This window comes from Bos indicus x Bos taurus, chromosome 5, assembly GCF_003369695.1.
Source record: "Bos indicus x Bos taurus breed Angus x Brahman F1 hybrid chromosome 5, Bos_hybrid_MaternalHap_v2.0, whole genome shotgun sequence".
Taxonomy (NCBI): Eukaryota; Metazoa; Chordata; class Mammalia; order Artiodactyla; family Bovidae; genus Bos; species Bos indicus x Bos taurus.
Window position 1 is genome coordinate 20,534,244 of NC_040080.1, and position 22,248 is coordinate 20,556,491.

General features: G+C 36.0%; 1 protein-coding gene across 1 annotated transcript; it reads left to right on the forward strand.

Annotated features, from left to right (window-relative positions):
- Positions 1-10,278: 10,278 nt before the first annotated feature.
- On the forward strand, positions 10,279-18,390 carry LOC113892460 (natural killer cells antigen CD94-like). Its single transcript, XM_027541313.1, has 6 exons — positions 10,279-10,463; positions 11,875-11,967; positions 12,323-12,373; positions 15,311-15,462; positions 17,492-17,595; positions 17,694-18,390. Exons 1-6 carry the CDS (start codon positions 10,457-10,459, stop codon positions 17,812-17,814), a joined length of 528 nt encoding a protein of 175 aa, XP_027397114.1. The 5' UTR covers positions 10,279-10,456; the 3' UTR covers positions 17,815-18,390.
- Positions 18,391-22,248: the final 3,858 nt, after the last annotated feature.

Here is a 22,248-nt window from a genome sequence, read left to right on the forward strand (position 1 = left end):
CTGCAGAATGGATGTTGTGTATGTTTTCAGGCATGAAAACATTAATCTCATTGTACATCTTCATCAGACTCTTGCATGACTCAGGTGACTTGACAATGAGCAGTAGTATTGTGAAAGGGTTCTTGTTTTTTGAGCAGTAGTCTCAAAAGTGGGCTTAAAATAAACCATGTTGTAAACAGATATGCTGTCATCCAGGCTTTGCTGTCCCACTTATAAAGCACAGGCAGAGTAGAATCAGCATAATTCTAAAGGGCCCTAGAATTTTCAGAATGATAGATTAGCACTGGCTTCTACTTCAAGTCATCAGCTGCATTAGCCCCTAACAAGAGAGTGAGCCTATCCTTTGAAACTTTGAAACCAGGCATTGACTTCTCTCCAGCTATAAATGGCACCTTTTCCAATATAAGTTTGCTTCATCTACTTTGAAAATATGTTTTTTAATGTAGTCACCTTATTAATCATCTTAGCTAGATCTTCTGAAAAACTTGCCTCGTTTCTACATCAGCACTTGTTGCTTCACTTGGCTGTGAAGAAAGGGAAAGTGAAAGTTGCTCGGTCTTTGCAATCCCATGGTCTGTAGCCTGCCAGACTCTTCTGTCCATGGAAATCTCCAGGCAAGAATCCTGGAGTGGGTTGCCATTCTCTTCTCCAGGGGATCTTCCCAACCTAGGGATTGAACCAGGTCTCCCTCATTGCAGATGGATTTTTTACTGTCTGAGCCACTAGGGAAGCCCTCCTTCACTTGGCACTCATGTGTTATAGAGAGAGCTTCTTTCCTTAAACCTCAATTAATCCTCTATAAGTGGGACAACAAAGCCTGGATGACAGCATATCTGTTTACAACATGGTTTATTTTAAGCCCACTTTTGAGACTACTGCTCAAACCTCAACCTAAATTAATCTCTACTAGTTAAAAATTTTTTTCTGCAACTTCCTCATCCTTTTCAGTGTTCTTGGAATTGAAAGATTTAGAGCCTTACTCTGGACTAGGCTTTGACTTAAGGGAATATTGTGGTTGGTCTGTAACAAAACAAAACAAAGCAAAAAACCCAAAAATCTCACAATATCTGTGAAGTGCAATGAAGCAAAATGAAACTATAGGAGGTATATGTGTAAATAGAATACAGGCCATTTCTGTTCCTTTTTTTTTTAGTTTTAAATTCTCTGAAGGAGTCTATAACCAAGAAAAAATAATATTAAATAAGTACATTATAGAAATTTATATATATGATATAAATTTTTTGACTATCCTAAGGGAACAGGATACAAATTCCTTAATATAATAAAGTTTTTCTCAACGAAGTCATAAGTCATATTTTCTACTTTATGTTGTGAAGCAGACTTATAGTACCTAATTCTTATATTTACCTTTCTGATGTTGTTGATAAAATGTGCTATAATTCTCTAACCTTTCTAGTAAACAAAGATCTTAAAATATATATTCACATCATTCTACCCCTAGTGCCTGTTGAAATGCTGTAAACATGACATCCACATGTAGTGAACAGGAAATATTCTGTAACTGCTACAGTCAAATTATAAAGCTTACTTCTATCTTTGCATTTACACCATTTTGGTCAAAGATTTTCACCTCTCTTACAACATATACACCCACACCCATGCTCACATATAAACACACAAACACACAAATAGTAGAAGGAGGGAACAACATAAAATCTCTTTTCTCCCCATGAAATCTAACTTCAAAGAAATACAGATAAATTCTAAAAAGGACATCCATCTTGGTGCCAATATCCTCTTCAAGTGAATTTATTTTATGTATGAAATTATCATGAAATTCACATATATAGACAGATATTTCTAAAAATTGAATTGTGTTTCCTAGGCAGAAGGCATGAAAATAGAGAAACCAGGAGACAAAGCATATAACTAAAAGCTTCCTGAGACTTTAAAAACTACTCTTAGGTTGTACAAAAATTATCATAATAGCCTGGTTTAATTATTTGTCCAAATCTGGGTTTTACCTCCATGAGAACAATCAGATATTTCATAGTCAAGGATGCATGTAGTGTATATACTGTATAAGTATGCAAATATAGAATTACAATGTAATTACTATGTAATATTAATTACTATGTAAGTATTTACATACTTGCATATGTAGTAGTATCCAAAACATCTGTGGTTATTTATTTATCTAAAGTCAAATAAAGGCTCAAAATTACCAGGGTAACTGAAGCAAAATAGCATATATTCTCCTATTAGTATGCAAAGTGACTCTCCACGTTTTATCTATTACAGATCGACAGAACTTACTGAGACTCGGCTCAGCCATTGTTAGTTAGTTGACTTGGAGCTTATTTCTTTGATAATACTATGTCTTCAGCTATGAAATTTAAGAAATAATGCTAATAATAACAGGGTAAATGAAGATTATAAAGGTAAACTATGCAAAATATCTCGCATGAAGCTGGCATAAACACCAAAATAGCTTACTATCTTACAGATAATTATTAAGCATGTTAACTATAATAAATTATAGACCACCTGTCAACTAAAGAATTAAGGAATAAATTATAAAATTTTAACAATAATCTTTTATGTGAATCCTTTTTTCCCAAGATTCATTTCAGGCTAGTGGAGCTTGGTAATGTATAAATTGATAATCACTGCTGGTTGAGTGCTTTGCATAAAAGTTAAAAGTTGAATTCTTGAAACTGACAGATTTTTATTGATGAATCATCTCATGTTTGGGTACTGATACATCTTATTATTCTTAGAGAATCCTTTTATTTCCCCTTTCTTTTTCTTTATGCCCATTTCATCAACAGATTCTGACCGTAGAGCTTTTCAGTGTAGAAAAGCTTGGTCTAAAGGCCAAGAAAGAGGTTCAGTGCAATTTTCATGATACTTAGTAAAAAATACTTGAGCTTTCCATCTCAAAAAGTGACCAGTTTGTTTAGTGAGAACCCAAAGGCTCTCCAACATCTCACCACAGAGGCACTGTTTTCAGCTGCGTGGGGGGCAACAAGCCACAGCTGCAGCCAAAAAGCAAGCTCTCTGCAGCTCTTTTGTGAAGCTTTTACACTTTGCTTAAGTCTCAGGTGATGGAATTTATCAATTAGAAGAGACGAACATCAAGACAGAGGTCCCCAATCTTGTTGGCACCAGTTACTGGTTTCATGGAAGACAGCTTTTCCACAGACTGAGTTGGGGGAGATGGTTTGGGGATGATTCCAGCTCATTGCATTCATTGTGCACTTTATCTATTATTATTAAATCAGCTGTACCAGGCATTAGATCCCAGAGGCTGGGGATCCCTGCTTTAAGGGCTGATGTTAAGAAATTTTGAAACAAATTGTATGTTCTCATCATTCTGGTTTTATAAACCTCTCTTAACTCCACACAATCAGAGAGTGCCAATGTTTTATCCAAAATATATGTTAGCTGTTAGATCATTATTATTTGAATGCTTTTTTTCTCTGTTGACATCTCACTTTATAAAATGGCTATCAGGCAGAGTCAAGTGCTGAGAAAGATCTAGATATGTCCAAAATTTTCACATTGTTTTATTTCTTTTTTGAGTCTAAGTTATACCTGAACCAGATGCAGAATTGGTTGCTGCTGTGGTTTTCTTGTTCGTTTGTCTTTTTTATGTCTTTTGATGGGAAGCAGTACTCTTGCTAGGGCTTCCCTGGTGGGTACAGTGGTAAAGAAGCCACCTGTCAATGCAGAAGATGCAAGGGATGTGAGTTCAATCCCTGGGTTGCAAAGGTCACCTGGAGGAGGAAACGGCAGCTCACTGCAGTATTCTTCATGGAAAATTCCATGGACAGAGGAGTGTGGCGGGACACAGTCTATGGAATCTCAAAGAACTGAACAGGGCTGAGCACCACCAGCACCCCTGCTACTTTTAACTTCATGCAAAAAGGGACATTTGCTTGTGTAATATGTCTGGTCAATATTTATGATTGTATTTGTAACTGTCAGGTAAAATTGCAAATGTAAAATGATACCATACTTGTAAAAATAACTATGCGGTATCCAAAACCAATAATATAAAGATAGTGGGTAACATGTCAGAGATCAAATTAAAATAATATGTTGAATAAAATCTGAAAATCATGTTCTCACCAATATCAAATATTTCTCACTTGATTGAAGCCCCGAGGTGATCATCTCTACTTCTTAGAGAAAGCCAGAGTAAGACCTGTTAAAGAACAACCCCAATTAATTCTTACAAAACTTTCTTCAGTGGAACTGAATGACCAGTAAGAGGCCAGCTACTCAACTTTAAATGATGTCAGGATCTTTAACTGTAATGAAGTCGCTCGGTCGTGTCTGACTCTTTGCGACCCCCTGGACTCTATCCTATCAGCCTCCTCCATCCATGGGATTCTCCAGGCAAGAGTACTGGAGTGGGTTGCCATTTCCTTCTCCAGGGGATCTTCCTGACCCAGGGATTGAACCCGGGTCTCCTGCATTGCAGGCAGATGCTTTACCCTCTGAGCCACCATGGAAGCCCTATTCAGAGGTGCTGCTGCTAAGTCGCTTCAGTCGTGTCGACTCTGTGCGACCCCAGAGACGGCAGCCCACCAGGCTCCCCAGTCCCTGGGATTCTCCAGGAAAGAACACTGGAATGGGTTGCCATTTCCTTCTCCAATGCATGAAAGTGAAAAGTGAAACTGAAGTCGCTCAGTCGTGTCCTACTCCTAGCGACCCCATGGACTGCAACCCACCAGGCTCCAACGCCCATGGGATTTTCCAGGCAAGAGTACTGGAGTGGGGTGCCATTGCCTTTTCCGATTCAGAGGTGGGAGAAGTTTAAATGATTTCCTATTGCTAGGTATATTTGTGTGATCTTCACCCTAATGAAGGTATTTCATAGAGACTTTCTAGTGTATTGATAAATTTCTGCATCAGTAAACTTGTGAAATACCAAAATACTTCCCTAGGATTAAATATAATCTGTCTACTTAAGCTATATAAAACATACATACTCAACACTACAATAAGTATGTTATGTGTGCTCAGTAAGTGTTAACATTCTCCCCTACTAAACCAGTTCATTAAAATGAAAATTGATAAACAAGGTTTCAGTTATTTACCTTGCCTTTAATAATATCACTTCAGAGTAATAAAATAATTGGTGATAATTATTTTATAGAATACAAAAACAGATTATGTGATGGTGCTTACATGAATTTACATATGTGATAAAATCATATAAAACTATATACACATATGGGGCTTCCCAGGTGGCTCAGTGGTAAAGAATCTGCCTACTGGAGATGCAGGAGACGTGTGTTTGATCCCTGGATGGGAAGATCCCCTGGAGAAGGAAATGGCAACCCACTCCAGTATTCTTGCCAGAAAAATCCCATGGACAGAGGATCCTGGTGGGCTACAATCCATAGGGTTACAAAGAGTTGGACATGACTTAGTGACTGAGCACACACATATATTTGTATATATATGGACATATATATATATATATATACACACACACACACATATGCATGTGAAACCTAAATAAGAGCTATTGATTGAACTAATGTTAGTATCTTGGTTTTGATGTTGTGCTTTAGTTATGTAAGTTATTACAAGGGAGATCCTGGTACTGTGTATTTTTCCTGTCAATTTATGTTAATTTCAAAATAAAAAGTGAAAAAAAAAGAGAGTTAACAGAAGTCAGTATGCTTATTCTCTTTGTGTTAACACTAACTATTCTCACTTTCCTGTCCTCCTTATATCTCAGCTACACTACTATTAATAACTCTTTCACTAAAGCAAATTCTGCTATATTCTTAACAAGAGGTTCATTCCACATCAGAAACAGTAAATTCAGAGATGGTGGATGTGCTCAATGTTTACAGATCAAAGCTCAGGGAACTCATTGTGCCTCTATTATAAACATTCTTTCTTGCTGAATTTAGACTTGAAGATTTCTAAACACAACCCCCCTAAATATGTACTTTAGTTGATTATAATAGGTACACAAAAAGATTATTCTCATCTTTTCATTGTGCTTCAAAGTAAATTTGTACATGTAGATCAGTGGAAGATTAATTCAGAAAGAGTAAACTTGAGAAAATAGCAAAACAAAGCAAAGCCAAACATGAAACATTATTGATAGGCATCACTACTTTCCTAAAGGTCATTCTAGAAGTTCAGCATTTTAAAATTTCCTATAGATCCTCATTGCTAGCCATTTTGTTTTGGGTAGAGTTGATTCCACCTCAGCATCCAAGTGGATACAGTATCACAACTGGGCCCCCATGGATTTCAGTCAATCCATGTGTCTTATCTGTGGGCCACAGTAGTAATTTGCATCTAGCTTGTAAGCATGAATGCTTAGTAACTTCAGCTGTTAACTGAACTTCAGATGACTCTTAGCGACCCTATGGACTGTAGCCGGCCAGGCTCCTCTGTCCATGGGATTCTCCAGGCAAGAATACTGGAGTGTGTTACCATTCCCTTTTCCAGGGGATCTTCCCTACCCAGGGAGCAAATCTGTGTCTCTTAAGTCTCCTGCATTGGCACACAGGTTCTTTACCATAAGCACCACTTGGGAAGCCCTCACTGACATTCAAGGTGGGAGGAGAAGGGGATGACAGAGGATGAGATAGTTGGATGGCATCACTGACTCAATGGACATGAGTTTGAGTAAACTCTGGGAGTTGGTGGTGGACAGGAAGGCCTGGCATGCTACAGTCCATGGGATTGCAAAGAGTCGGACACAACTGAGTGGCTGAACTGAACTGAACTGAAACATCTAGCTTGTGCTGTGCTATGTTTAATCACTCAGTCATGTCTAACTCTTTGTGACCCCAAGGGCTGTAGCCCACCAGGCTCCTCTGTCCATGGGGATTCTCTAGGCAAGCATGCTGGAGTGGGTTGCCATGCCCTCCTCCAGGGGATCTTCCTAACCCAGGAATCAAAACCAGGTCTCCTGCATGCAAGCAGATTCTTTACCCTCTGAGCCACCAGGGAAGTCCGAGAATACTGAAGTGAGTAGCCTATCCCTTCTCCAGAGGATCTTCCCAACCCAGGAATAAAATTGGGGTCTCCTGCATTGCAGGCAGATTCTTTACCAGCATAGCTACCAGAGAAGCCCTCCTGCTGCTGCTGCTAAGTCGCTTCAGTCGTGTCCGACTCTGTGCGACCCCGTAGACGGCAGCCTACCAGGCTCCCCCATCCTTGGGATTCTCCAGGCAAGAATACTGGAGTGGGTTGCCATTTCTTCCTCCAATCCAAAGAAGCCCAAGCATCTAGTTTAGTTAGGGCCAATAAGACGGAGAGGAATTCTTGGATCACTCTCACAAGAATGTGACCAAAATAAACTAGACACCAAAATTTTTATATTATTCTGGTTATACACATTTTAAAAACAAGAAAAACTAAATTACAGTGTTAGAGGTCAAGGTGGTAGAGATATTTGGAAGGAGAAAGGGGGTAGGAATTAGAAAGCTAAATGAGCAAAACATCCTGGAAATGTTCTATTTCTTGACTGATGTGGTAGTTACAAGGGTATTACCTCTAATATGTAATAAACATGATTTTATTACTTTTCAGTATGAATATTATCTTTTATTTTAAAAAGATGAGAAAATATGTTGAAATCTTTTCTGTCTTATTGATATGAAGCAGTTCTATTAACTATTTCTCACTTTATAGTAACCACACTTCCACATTTCCAAGTCTATTCTATTTATCCTACAAGACTACTCAAATTTTAATCTTATTATGATTTCTTTCTTCATTTCCTTCTGACGTTGTCAATTCCTCCTCTGTGAAATAGTTCTGTTCCAGAGTGGGTTGGGAAGATTCAGGTGTTATCTTATCTGCAGATCGTCAGAATTCCCATGTATTTCAGTTAGAAAGTAGATATGAATCAATATTTTCTCAAGGCAGGTATCACATCACTTTCTTTGATAGACATTGAGATATTCTACACAATTAAGTTGAACACTTAATCTGATTGTTAGACATTGAATGGAATTTTAAGCGAATTATCTGGTTATTGCTTATACTCTCAAATATTCATTATAGGAATTTCCCTGGTGGTCCAGTGAGTAAAGACTCCAAGTTCCAATGCAGAGTGCCCAGGTTCAGTACTTAATCAGGGAACTAGATCACATATGCACCAATGAAGATGGAAGACCCCACATACTACAATCTCACAAACTACAACTAAGATCAGTTGCAGCCAAATTAATAGATAAATATTTAAATAACTAAAATGCTCATCATAAAACTGAAATAAGGTGACTTAAAAAACTATACAAATAACATAAAAGCTAAGTTTTCAGAAAAAGTGTATAAAACTCTTAGGACAACATTGTAAAACAATTATTCTGCAAACAAAAATTAAAGAAAAAAGCTCTTAGGAAAATTTACAATGAATAAAACTATCTCACTATGAAACATTAAAATAAAGACACCCATATATCTGTGAAAATGAAATGATCATAATCATGACTAAAATGCATGTATTTAATATTTTTACCTGGTGATATGTCAAAAACAGATTGGGTTCATGTTTTGCACTTTAGGTGATTAAAGATAAAAGAGGCAATCATACAGATAAAAAAAGGCAATCATAATTCTAATGTCTATACAGTCCATGGAATTCTCTAGGCCAGAATACTGGAGTGGGTATCCTTTCTCTTCCCCAGGGGATCTTCCCAACCCCGGGATTGAACTCAGGTCTCCTACATTGCAGGCAGATTCTTTATCAGTTGAGCCACAAGGGAAGCCCATATCTAGCTTTAATATAGGGTAAAATTTCAATCTTGTCCATTGCTGATTTAACAACTTAAGCTGAATTGTAATAATTTTAACTCTTTTCTATTGTCCATTTAAAAATGATATAGTTATTTTCACATCTCTGAAATAACATATAGAATTATCTTAGAGTCAATAATTTTAAGAGTAAAGATCTTTCTATGGGTACATTCAAAACCTGTACTGACTCTACACTATTGGACTCAGTGCTTTATCCACAAAGTTTCATTGAATTCAGACATCTTGAGATGATACTGCTAGTAATTTGAGAAGGAAGCGTTGCCTTAAGCATTTATGTTCTGACAGCTCAAGCTCTATGATGAATGCAGTTTGATGGTAATTCAAACTCTATAAATGAATAGGCAAAAAAACAGAGGAGTCATGTGATTATTCTCTTACCATAAAATAAAATTGTTTTGGAGCCTGAGGTTGAATGCTGACTCTGACATCATGTATTCAAAATGCAAGGTGCCCAAAGTTGCATAAACAAAAATAAATATATGAATTTTTGTGTCATGGGGCTGCAGGGACTGGGATTCATTTTATGTAATATACTAACATTATAATGCTTAAAAATAAACTACATAAATAACAAAAAAATTTGAAAATTTATTTTCTATGTGGATGAATGGTTGATTATATTTCCAGACACTTAACCATAGATCAAGGTCTCTGTTATTGGCTCTTAATCTTCCTATCTGCCCCCATCTGAAATTCTGACTATTAAGGTTATGCTTCTGAGTACAAAAATATGGGACTTGAATTATCAGTCTCTTATCTGAATTAGATACACAATAAATGATTATAATAATTAACATATTAGTAAAAATAAAGAGTCCATTATTAAAAGAAATTTTCAATGCTAGTATCAAGGGAAGTCTTCTGATTCTACCTTTTATATCTTTGCCTTCCATACTTAGGTTAAAGTGGCAGAGATCAAAAGCACAAAGTGAGAGATGAAAAGTTCTAATCACTCTGTATTAAAAATAATAAATAAAAATCAACACAACTTATAGACCCAGAGAGATAGGCTTGATTTAAAATACGGGTCATGTGTGCTATAGAGAAAGACTACCAGGGTTTCAAACATAAGCAAACTTGGTTTAGTACTTTAGCTTTACTGTACCTTACTTTTCTCATTGGTAAAACAAGCATATTTATTTATCTTTATTATTAAGTCATATCCAGGGATAAAAATAAGCTAATATATCCCTCTTGATTTAATCTATATTTGACACAAAGCAAATAATAAATATTTCTCCTTATTAAAAAAGGAAAATTCAGTGTCAGTTTTTTTACACTAAGTAAATTTACCTTTGGTTTGCCCATATATTCCATCTTCCAAGTAATTTTTTAGATCACTTTGATGTTCAAACATTAGACAAATTTTTTTCCTCTCACTTTATTTTGTGATAGTCAAAGGGTCTGCATTATGCAACTTCAGTGAGAATTTCCTGTATTGTGGTTCCTGAAGCATTTTAGAAGACAATGATTTTACTGCCTCTTTTCATATTACACATCCATGTCTCATCGGCAGAAGATGTGAACACACTTTGATACACAGTTGTTGTTTTTTTTTTTTATTTTAAAGGATTTCTTCATAACTTTCGGGTTCCTTAGCCTCCAGCTTAGCTTCTAGATCTAATCTCATTTCTCGGAATCAGCATCCATCGTGTCTTACCTTCATTGACATTGGACAGCATCTCACATGGCAGGTATGTGCATCCCAAGTCATAACATGAAAAAAATGAAAACAGCCAGGAAAGATATCTCATGAGCATGGCTGATTTCAGGGAAGGCTTTAATAAAAAGGATGCAGTTTTCGGCTTCCCATGTTTCAGCACTTTTTACTTCAATTTCACTTTTCTGATTCTTCATTCTGTAACTTAGCAATGACTTTGTGAAGTTTTGTCAACAGATTTAAAGAGTCGATTCTGAGAAGGATAGCTCTAAATTCTGATTGCGATCCGAATTTACAAGGAAAAAATGTAAACCGTATAATTCTAGCTTGGACTTAAATAGAAAATGCTAAATGTTAACAACTCAATGCTTGAAAGTGCTTTTTAAAATTTACCATTTGTGTTATGGCACCCCAGAATCATCCAGATTAACATTTTGACACATTGCACTGTTATTCAAGACACTGTACTTTGGGGTGCACTCATGTTAATGCAGAATCCTGATGCTAGATTATTTTAGGGGGAAGGTCTTGTAAGCAAGCAACTTTTGGCATGAGAAAATGTAGTATATGTGAAAAATGGTTCCCGTAAAAATGAATGCTATGTGTCATAAATTAACATATTGTGGAAATAAAGTCAAGCGCTCAAGGTATTACCTGTACATTGATTGTGGAGCCTCTCACCACACAAGGTCCAGAGTACTCCCATGTCTTCTCTTCCTAGTACAGCCTCTACAAAGCTATCAGCAGCTTGACATTTCTTAGAGCAGTGAATATGTTGAGATTAGCAGAAGGGCATGCTCCCAAGGGAAGCCTGGCATGCTGCAATCCATGGGGTCTCAAAGACTCAGACACAACCAAGCGACTGAACTGAACTGAACTGAACACTCCCAAGTATTGTAATAGTTTCGTGACAATGATAGAATATATTAAATGAAAGACTCTGGGTCGAGAAAAGCTTTCATCTGAATTCTGACTTGGGTACTTAATAGCTTTGAACCTTGAGAAAAATAACCTTATTAATGGACAGTAAGTTTTCTGCTCTACTTAATGGGAGTCATACATTCTATCTTGTGATTTTGTTGCTGTTGTTTCTGTGAAAATAAATTCGTTATATCAGCCCATTAACCAGAACTTGGTGCCTGTTGATCTCTTGTTACTACAGATCTTTAAGCTTCTTTGCCAAATTAAAAAATTAAAGGTAAATACTGAAATAGGATAAAGAGGAAATGTATGGATAATCTCACTGAAGAATAAAGTACATTATATAAAAATGTTGGTAACAAGTGGAGTTCTGAATGGAATATCTTCATTTTCCAGCAGTTTTTTCTGGCAAAATGATTGGATTATCAAGCCAAAGCACTTTTTGGATCCTCTCACTGTTTTCTGCTTTTAAGAATTCCCGTGTTTGTTCTTTAAATCATTACCCTATCTTTCTTTCTTTACAGGTTTTCAGACCACTCCATGGAGGTTGATTTCTGGGGTTTTAGGAGTAATATGCCTTTTGTTGATGGTAACTTTGGGAGTTTTGTTGAAAAATTGTAAGTTTTTATAGTCAAGGCTATATAAAAAAAATCAAAATTGTGATGAAGCTATCTTATAAGAAAAGTTTCATTTTGATAACATGTAAACGATTCTGATGCTGGAAAAGACTGAAGGCAAAAGGAGAAGGGGGTGGCAGAGGATGAGACGGTTAGAGAGCATCACTGAATCAGTGGACATGAATTTGAGCAGAGTCCCAGAGAGAGTGGAGGACAAAGGAGCCTGGTGTGCTGTAGTCCATGGGGTCGCAAAGAGTCAGACAGGGACAGTGTGCTGATTTGGTACTGAACAAAAATATTTTGTTATTTCATAAATGTTTATCTGACAAAGTAAATTTCTTATCATTTCTTACAGCACTTACTATACAAAGTGTTCAGCTTGGACCCTCCACAGACCTCAGTGAAGGTTGGTTTCACACTTTGGAAAATTTTTGTGTTGGTAGAGAAGGAAATGGAGAAGGCAATGGCACCCCACTCCAGTACTCTTGCCTGGAAAATCCCATGGACGGAGGAGCCTGGTAGGCTGCAGTCCATGGGGTCGCTAAGAGTCGGACATGACTGAGCGGCTTCACTTTCACTTTTCACTTTCATGCATTGGAGAAGGAAATGGCAACCCACTCCAGTGTTCTTGCCTGGAGAATCCCAGGGACGGGGGAGCCTGGTGGGCTGCCATCTACGGGATTGCACAGAGTCGGACACGACTGAAGTGACTTGGCAGCAGAGAAGGAAATAAATGGTTTCTTGGTTTTCTCACACATAAGCTTGATGGAATATTACACAGTCATATTGATTGATATAGTAATTGTAGGATAGTCCCATTTCATTGTTCATTTAAGAATGTATTAAATACATGTATTAAATGTATTTAATAAGAATGTATTAAATACATTATATACTATTTATGTAATTAAATAATTACATATTTATGTAATTAAATAATTATATAAGAAAATTATTATATTGAAATGACATATTTTTCAATGTGAGTGATCATGTAAAAATAAACACAAAAATTACAGTAAATACTATAACAAAAATAAATTGCAAATAAAAAATGGCAAAAAATAAGTTGCAGTAAATATTCTAGCTAATTCTAATTACCTGCTTGTGTTTGTTGATAACCTATACTTCTGTATCTCTTTACCTTTACCTCTGCTTCTTCCATAATTTAGAAAGTAACATGGAGATTAATGCAATTCTAAACCCTACTTAATCAGTGAAAGTCAGCTCAAAGTCCTAGTTTTTTTTTGTTTTTGGAACTAGAAGATCTTTTATTTACTCTTCAACCCATTGTACTCTTGTTTCTCACTCTATCACCCAACAAAAGTCCTAGTTTCTAAATGTAATTTTATACTCAAATACTCTCCAAGTTGTCTTCAGTGTTCATATATCTCTTCACTTGTATCATTTTTTTTCCCCTGAGCATTTTTCCAACTTTATTGAGATACAATTGATAAAGGATGCTGCATAAATTTAATGTGTGGGGATTCCCCGATGGCTCAGCAGTAAAGAATTCCCCCTACAATGTTGGAGACATGGGTTCAATTCCTGGGTGGGGAAGATGTCCTGGAGAAGGAAATGGCAACCCACTCCAGTATTCTTGCCTGGGAAATCCAGTGGTCAGAGGAACCTGGCCACTACACTCCATGGGGTCACAAAAGAGTCAGACACAACTTAGCAACAAGTTTTGTGTACAATGTGCTGATTTGGTATGCTTATTATTACAATATTATTATCCCAAAGCATTCACTAACAGCACCATTATGTCACACAACTATCATTGCTATTCATGGTGAGAACATTCAAGAACTACTCCTGTGGCAACTCACAAGTAAGTAATATGGTATTGTTAACCTTAGTTACAATGGTACATAGTAGATTCCCAGAACTTATTCATTTTCTAACTGGAGAAGTATACACCTTTTTTTTTTTTTTGTATTGGCCACAAAAGGTGGCTTGTGGGATCATAGTTTCTTGACCAGGAATTGAACCAGAGTCCAGACAGAGAAAGTTTGGAATCTTAACCACTGGATCACCAAGGAATTCCCATGAACCTTTCAACAAATCCATTTATCCCACATCCCATCCCCTGGTAATCACCATTCTACTCTAAAATTTCAGCACCATTGATTTGACAAGGATTTGAGTGTTGTTGAAGACATTATCACTAGTAAACTGAATGGTCCAATATCAAGCTAATTATTCTTTTATTTTCATTTTGAAAATAAAGTATCCAGAATTATTTTTTTAAAAATCTTCTGACTGCATCATGCGGCATATGGCATCGTAGTTTCCTATCCAGTGATCAGAAACTTTGCATTTAAAGCACAAAGTCTTAAACACTATACCACCACAGAAGTCCTCAGAATTCTTTTGTGACTCAGGAAATGTGCTAAAATTGTTTCCTTCTTTACGTATCTTTTTCATCTAATTTACTTTCTCTCTCTCTTTTTTTTTTATACCAAAAATTTGCTTTCATTTTGCTGTGATTTATGTAAATGTTGCCTTTGATCAAAAGCAATACTCACCCTGAGGCATAAGAGCAGTCACAATTTAGCATAGATGCAAAAGACAAATGGACAAAGAAAATGACAAAACAGAATGCCAGCATAGTCTACTTTTAATTACACAGCAGAGATCAACTTTGGGTCGCTTTCTCAAAAAAGGTTCTTATCACTGCCCCCCATCCTACCACCTGCTACACTGTATTTGAACATACTGACTTTCTTTGTATACTTACCCAAATTATCACTAAATATAGTTCATAAATGAAGGCAATTTATATAATTCTACCCCTATCTCTAGAATATAATTTCTATGAGGAAAAAGGGTCATGTCTGAGTTGTTCAAATTAATATTCCTTGAACTGTGGTGTATGCAGTAAATTCTCAAAGAATATTTGTGGAAAAGATTAATAAGTAACAAATGATTTTTTTTGGTTGCTGATTTATTTTAAAATTTTTATTTATTTATATTTTTTGGCCACACCATAAGAGACATGTAGGAATCATTTTTTTTTTAAATTTATTTATTTTAACTGGAGGCTAATTACTTTACAATATTGTAGTGTTTTTTTTGCCATACATGCACATAAATCAGTCATGAGTGTACATGTGTTCCCCACCCTGAACCCCCCTCCTACCTCCCTCCCCATCCCATCCTTCAGGGTCCTCCCAGTGCACTGGCCCTGAGGGCCTTGTCTCATGCATTGAACCTGGACTGGTGATCTATTTTACATATGGTAATATACATGAATAACAAATGATTTTGGAAAAAGTAAATAACACTGAAAAAAAAATTGAACCTCCAATGTCATCCAGTAGTGTTTTATCATTTCTTCTAGAATCTGGCTGCTATTCTTGCCAAGAAAAATGGATTGGCTACCAATGCAACTGTTATTTCATCTCTAATGAAGTAAAAACATGGAAAGACAGTAGGGATTTTTGTGTTTCTCATAATTCCAGTCTACTTCAGATACAAAACAGAAATGAACCGGCAAGTATTTAATTTTGATTTTCTACATTTTCTTTGGCTTAGGAAATATATTATCTAAGTAAGCTGAATACTTTGATTCAAGTCTTTAATCAGATAACAAGTAGATGATTATATTTGAACTAATATCCTATACTTTGAAACCATTACAAAATCAACCCAAAATTTCTCAAAGATTTACATTATAGGAGTGTTGACAGATAAAGTACAGATAAAGTTTTAAAGATAATTCAAAGTAGAAATAAAAATAACCTAATTTAGCTAAAAATAACCTATTTTTAGCTCTTTAATTGAATTTCTAATTTATTTTGTAATTATATAGCTTTTGTTATCACTCTTGGGTGTAATGTGAAATGTATATGTAAAATATTATAAAACAATTAGTTCTTTAGTAAAAGTTCTCTAGCTCCCTGTAGAACCTGTGCTAAGATCTATCCCTCAGTGTGCTATTGGGATCAGATTTGACTGATGGTCCCCTATGAAGGAAATGTTGCATAAAAACTCTAACATCCATTATGACATTTTTCATTCCTTTAAGAAGTGAGACTTTGTGGTATTTTTTACTCCAGAAATGGACTTGATGAATGAGAAACAAGAGGCAAGTGACTGACTACATCTCCTAAATTAGAAGTTAAAAATGATTTTAGTTTGTATTAGTTTGGTGCAAAAGTAATTGTGGTTTTGCTTGGTTGAAAATTGCTGTTGGATATTGGAAAACATTCTTAAATAAATATGATTATGTTATATACCGTTTATTATGCATTTCTCACTTTATGTTTTTTTGCTAATGACATCACTTGCTGTTTATTTTATATTTATTTTAGGCTACAGAAACTATGTTAGACAAAAAGCAAATTTAAGCAATTTTTAAATTCAAGTTCAAAATGGGTTATAAAGCAGGGGAGACAACTTGCAATGTCAACAATGCATTTGGCCCCAGAACTGTTAACAAAAGTACAGTGCAGTGGTGATTCAAGAAGTTTTGTAAAGGAGACAAGCACCTTGAAGATGAAGAGTGCCGTGGCTGACCATCAGAAGTTGACAACGGCCAATTGAGCGGGTCATCAAAGCTGATCCTCTTACAACTACACAAGGAGTTTTCCAAGAACTCAGCATTAACCATTCTGTGATCATTTGGCATTTGAAGCAAATTAGAAATGTGTAAAAGCTCTAAAAGTGGGTGTCTCAGGAACTGACAGCAAATTAAAAAAAATCATTATTTTGAAGTGTCTTCTTCTCTTATTCTATTCAACAGCAAACCATTTCTCAAGTGGATTGTGATGTGTGATGAAAAGTGGATTTTATACAACTGGCGATGACCAGCTCAGTGGCTGGACTGAGAAGAAGCTCCAAAGCATTTCCCAAAGCCAAACTTGGACCAAAAACAGGTCATGGTCACTGTTTGGTGGTTTGCTGCTGGTTGGATCCACTACAGCTTTCTGAATCCCAGTGAAACCATTACATCTGAGAAGTCTGCTCAGCAAATTAATAAGAAAAAACTGCAATGCCTGCAGCTGGCATAGATCAACAGATAGGACCCAATTCTTTTCCATGAAAATGCCTGGCTGCAGGTTGCAAAACAAACACTTCAAAAGTTGAACAAATTGGGCTACAAAGTTTTGCCTCATCTGCCATATTCACTTGATTTCTTGCCAATCAACTACCACTTCTTCAAGCATCTCCATGAATTTTTGCAGGGAAAATGCTTCCACAAACAACAGGAGGCAGAAAATGCTTTCCAAGAGTTTGTCAAATCCCTAAGTATGGACTTTTACACTACAGGAATAAAAAGTTGATTATCGATGGCAAAAATGTGTTAATTGTTATGGTTCCTATTTTGGTTAAGAAAGATGTGTTTGAGCTTAGTTATAACGATTTAACATTTATGGTCTGAAACCACAATTACTTTTTTGTAACAATCTGATAGAATTGAAAAACTGAATCTGATACTGGAAACTGGGCTTCTTAAAAGTACATGTTTCCTAGAGTAGATTTGAAATAGGTTAATATGTTGGTCTCTGTTTCCAAGCAGGATTTTATGAAGTTCAGTTCCAGTTTTTACTGGATTGGACTTTCTTACAGTGAAGAACATCATGCCTGGTTGTGGGAGGACAATTCTACTCTCTCCCAAGATCTGTAAGTTTCTGGCATCAAAACTTTTTCTGTTCTTTTTGTTTATCCTTGGATTTGATCATTCCTTTTCCCATATACTAATAATTTCTTCTTCATTACAGACTTCCTTTATTTCACACTGTAAATCCAAAGAACTGCATAATATATAACCCAAGCAGCGGTGCATTGAATGAAGACTGTGAAAGAACAAATACTTACATCTGTAAGCAACAGTTTATTTAGATGTTTCTTGGGGCAGAAGTATTCTGCAATGAAGATTTAGACTTACTTAGAATGCCAATGTATTATTACTATCTATTTCTGGGATCTGTAAAATATTTCAAATTGTGTCTTATCAACCATATAATTTTCATATATTTGAAAGCACATGCTTAAATTTTTTATCAATACATAATTGATACATAAATTATATTGGTTTTAGATATACAACATAGCAATAACTAGACAGTAAGTCTAATTAACATTCATCATTGTTATAGTTACATTTTTTTACATAAATTACATAATTTTTAAATTTTGTGATATTTAAAATTGATGAAACTTGTATACCTACACTGAAATTTTAGAGTCAAGATAAATAATTTCATGAATATTTAATGTATACAGTCAATAGTGAATTTCATAATTTATACATCTATTCTTAGAAATTCTCTCTGCTGAAATTTAAATAAAACCTAGTTCCTACCAAATAATATATATCAAAATCATATCTGTCCTTTGAATGGCATCAGTTCAATTCAGCTCTGTCACTTAGTCATGTTTGACTCTTTGTGACACCATGAATTGCAGCATGCCAGGCCTCCCTGTCCATCACCAACTCCTGGAGTTCACTCAAACTCATGTCCATCGAGCCAGTGATGCCATCCAGCCATCTCATTCTCTGTCATCCCCTTCTCCTCCTGCCCCCAATCCCTCCCAGCATCAGAGTCTTTTCCAATGAGTCAACTCTTCGCATGAGGTGGCCAAAGTATTGGAGTTTTAGCTTTAGCATTAGTCCTTCCAATGAACACCCAGGACTGATCTACTTTAGGATGGACTGGTTGGTTCTCCTTGCAGTCCAAGGAGTCTTCAAGTCTCAAGAGTCTTCTCCAACACCACAGTTCGATGGTATGGGGAGGGAGGAGGGAGGAGGGTTCAGGATGGGGAACACATGTATACCTGTGGTGGATTCATCTTGATATTTGGCAAAACTAATACAATTATGTAAAGTTTAAAAATAAAATAAAATTAATAAAAAAAAAAAAGCATCAATTCTTCGGCACTCAGCTTTCTTCACAGTCCAACTCTCACATCCATACATGACCACTGGAAAAACCATAGCCTTGACTAGACGTACCTTTGTTGGCAAAGTAAAGTCTCTGCTTTTGAATATGCTATCTAGGTTGGTCATAAATTTCCTTCCAAGGAGTAAGCGTCTTTTAATTTCATGGCTGCAGTCACCATCTGCAGTGATTTTGGAGCCCAGAAAAATAAAGTTTGACACTCCAGATGCCATGATCTTCGTTTTCTGAATGTTGAGCTTTAAGCCAACTTTTTCACTCTCCACTTTCACTTTCATCAAGAGGCTTTTGAGTTCCTCTTCACTTTCTGCCATAAGGGTGGTGTCATCTGCATATCTGAGGTTATTGATATTTCTCCTGGCAATCTTGATTCCAGCTTGTGCTTCTTCCAGCCCTGCATTTCTCATGATGTACTCTGCATATAAGTTAAATAAGCAGGGTGATAATATACAGCCTTGAGGTACTCCTTTTCCTATTTGGAACCAGTCTGTTGTTCCATGTCCAGTTCTAACTGTTGCTTCCTGACCTGCATACAGATTTCTCAAGAGGCAGGTCAGCTGGTCTGGTATTCCTATCTCTTTCAGAATTTTCCACAGTTTATGGTTATACACACAGTCAAAGGCTTTGGCATAGTCAATAAAGCAGAAATAGATGTTTTTCTGGAACTCTCTTGCTTTTTCGATGATTCACCGGATATTGGCCATTTGCTCTCTGGTTCCTCTGCCTTTTCTAAAACCAGCGAGGGTATACCTGTGGCGGATTCATTTCGATATTTGGCAAAACTAATACAATATTGTAAAGTTTAAAAATAAAATAAAATTTAAAAAAGTAAAAAAAATAAATAAATAAAACCAGCTTGAACATGTGGAAGTTCACGGTTCATGTATGCTGAAGCCTGGCTTGGAGAATTTTGAGCATTACTTTACTGTATGTGAGATGAGTGCAATTGTGCAGTAATTTGAGCATTCTTTGGCATTGCCTTTCTTTGGAATTGGAATGAAAACTGACCTTTTCCAGTCCTGTGGCCACTGCTGAGTTTTCCAAATGTGCTGGCATATTGAGTGCAGCACTTTCACAGCATCATCTTTCAGGATTTGAAATAGCTCAACCGGACTAGATTGAAAATTCCCATCCTGATCTCTTTTTTCTGGAAGCAAAAATAGCTTTATTGCTATTTTTAAATTCTTTCTGGATACCTATGCATCTATATCTTCTAATTTAGACCTGCAGGTGCCATATAATACTTTCTTCATGTTCATCACAGAGTTCAGAGGGTTTCACATTTGTGTGTCTTCTCTTGATGCTACAGAGTTCCACATAAGAATTGCAAGTCTTTGCCCAAGTATGTAGTCTCACAGATTACTTTCATATTTTGGAAAAGGAAAGGTAATCTAAGCCCTGATCGCATAAATATACAGTCTTATTTTATTTTACTCCATAGATCTTTCTTGCCTCATACTTATCTATCAGTTAAAAAAAAAACCAAAAAAGCCATTCTTACATGTGCTTTGAAGGTTTTAATCTCTCATCAATCTCCAAAATCCTTTCCTAAAAATTATATAATAAATACTGAACAATTACACTTTTGAGGGGTACAGGGAGCAGTTCGTTTTATTGAGGGGTTTTCGAATAGGTCAAAGAAGGATTGAGATCATAATGAGTTCTGATGCCTGTGACCTGAATGGGATTTTCCTAAACTCAGAGATATCAAAACCCAAGTCTCCCCCTTTTTTATAACTGTTGCATATAATTGACCCAGTTTCAAACCCTGGGTTGGGAAGACCCCTTGGAAAAGGGAATGGCTACCTGCTGCAGTACTCTTGCTTGGAGAATTCCATGGACATCAGGCTCTTGCCTGATGGACTACAGTCCATGGAGGGTCACAAAGAGTCAGACAGGACTGAGCAACTAACACTTTCACTTTTATACACCTTAAGAAATTTGTTTTGACATCTCTATTTGCTTTGTGATTTTATATTTTAATTAAGTGGTAATGATTAAGAACACAAAGTTGATTTTAAAATTACTGAGTCAAGATGAGGAAAGAACCTCTTATGTTTTATTTCTCAAAATATAATAGAACTACAAGTTGAACTCTGCACATTTTTGTATGAAGGTTGACTTAGGGAAACTGCGCTTGTTATATTATGAAAGATACAAAATAGACTATAGCATTCTTCAAATGCTTAACATGGACTAAGCAAACATGCCTTGCACTTTATAGATACTTTAAATGTTTTGCCTTTGCTGCCCATGTGATTTTCATAACAATAATTTAGTTGAATTTAATTGAATTCAATTAAATTCAAAATTGAATATAAAATATAAAATGAAAATTATAAACAAAGTTACACACATACACACACACACGCACCATCTTTTTTTTATCACTTCCAGAATGCAGGAAAAAGGAAATTTTAAAAAATCAAAACTATCATATTTGTAACAAACAGCTTATTTAGCTATTTTCTTAGAAAAAATCCAAATCTCATCTGACTAAATATGGAACCTCCTTTATTTTAATAAATCATGCTCATTTCTCTATCTCTAGACTACTAAATGTATCCATGTCTATTTTATCTCTTTTAATAAATATTCACTAATTGTGTCAAACTCTTGTGTCCCCATGACTGTAGCCCACCAACCCAGGCTGCTCTGTCTATGGAATTTCCTATGCAAAAATACTGGAGTGGTAGCCATTTCTTTCTGCAGGGGATCTTCCTGACCCAGGGATACAACCTGGGTCTCTTGCATTGCAGGCAGATCTGAATATGCATCTGAGCCATCAGGGAAGCTTCAATATATACTACACAAAAACATTTGAAACCACTTATATTGTTGTTGATAAAATGTATATGTTTCTACTTAAAATATAAAGATTAAGAAAATTATTTTTAAATTTCCTAATTTTATTGTGTTTTGTTAAACTTAATTTGAGTCTTCTGCTTTGAAGCCCTGGTTCATGTAATTGCCTCCCAATTTTTCTCGAAATAAAAATAAGTTATGTTCTGGTCTCTTAAAATTCAGCAATTTTTGTTTTTCTTGGGTGTTTTTGTTCATCCTTCTCAATAGAGGAATCATTCACATCTCTTTCTTCCCATGATCATTCCGTTTAACCATTTCCCTAAGTATCAAATATCATATACTGTAAAACTCACTTTTGTGATAATGTTACACATGTATCTTTTGAAACCTGCATTGATATTCTTCAGTTCAGTTCAGTCGCACAGTTGTGTCTGACTCTTTGTGACCTGATGAACTGCAGAACGCCAGGCCTCCCTGTCCATCAAAAACTCCCGCAGTTTACCCAAACTCACGTGCATTGAGTCTGTGATGCCATCCAACCATCTTATCCTCTGTTGTCCCCTTCTCCTCC

Excerpts from the sequence above, each read along its gene's own strand:
- LOC113892460 (XM_027541313.1), top strand. Across the intron at positions 11,968-12,322 it reads GGGAGTTTTGTTGAAAAATT|CACTTACTATACAAAGTGTT; the intron begins GTAAGTTTTTAT and ends CATTTCTTACAG. Across the intron at positions 12,374-15,310 it reads CTCCACAGACCTCAGTGAAG|AATCTGGCTGCTATTCTTGC; the intron begins GTTGGTTTCACA and ends CATTTCTTCTAG.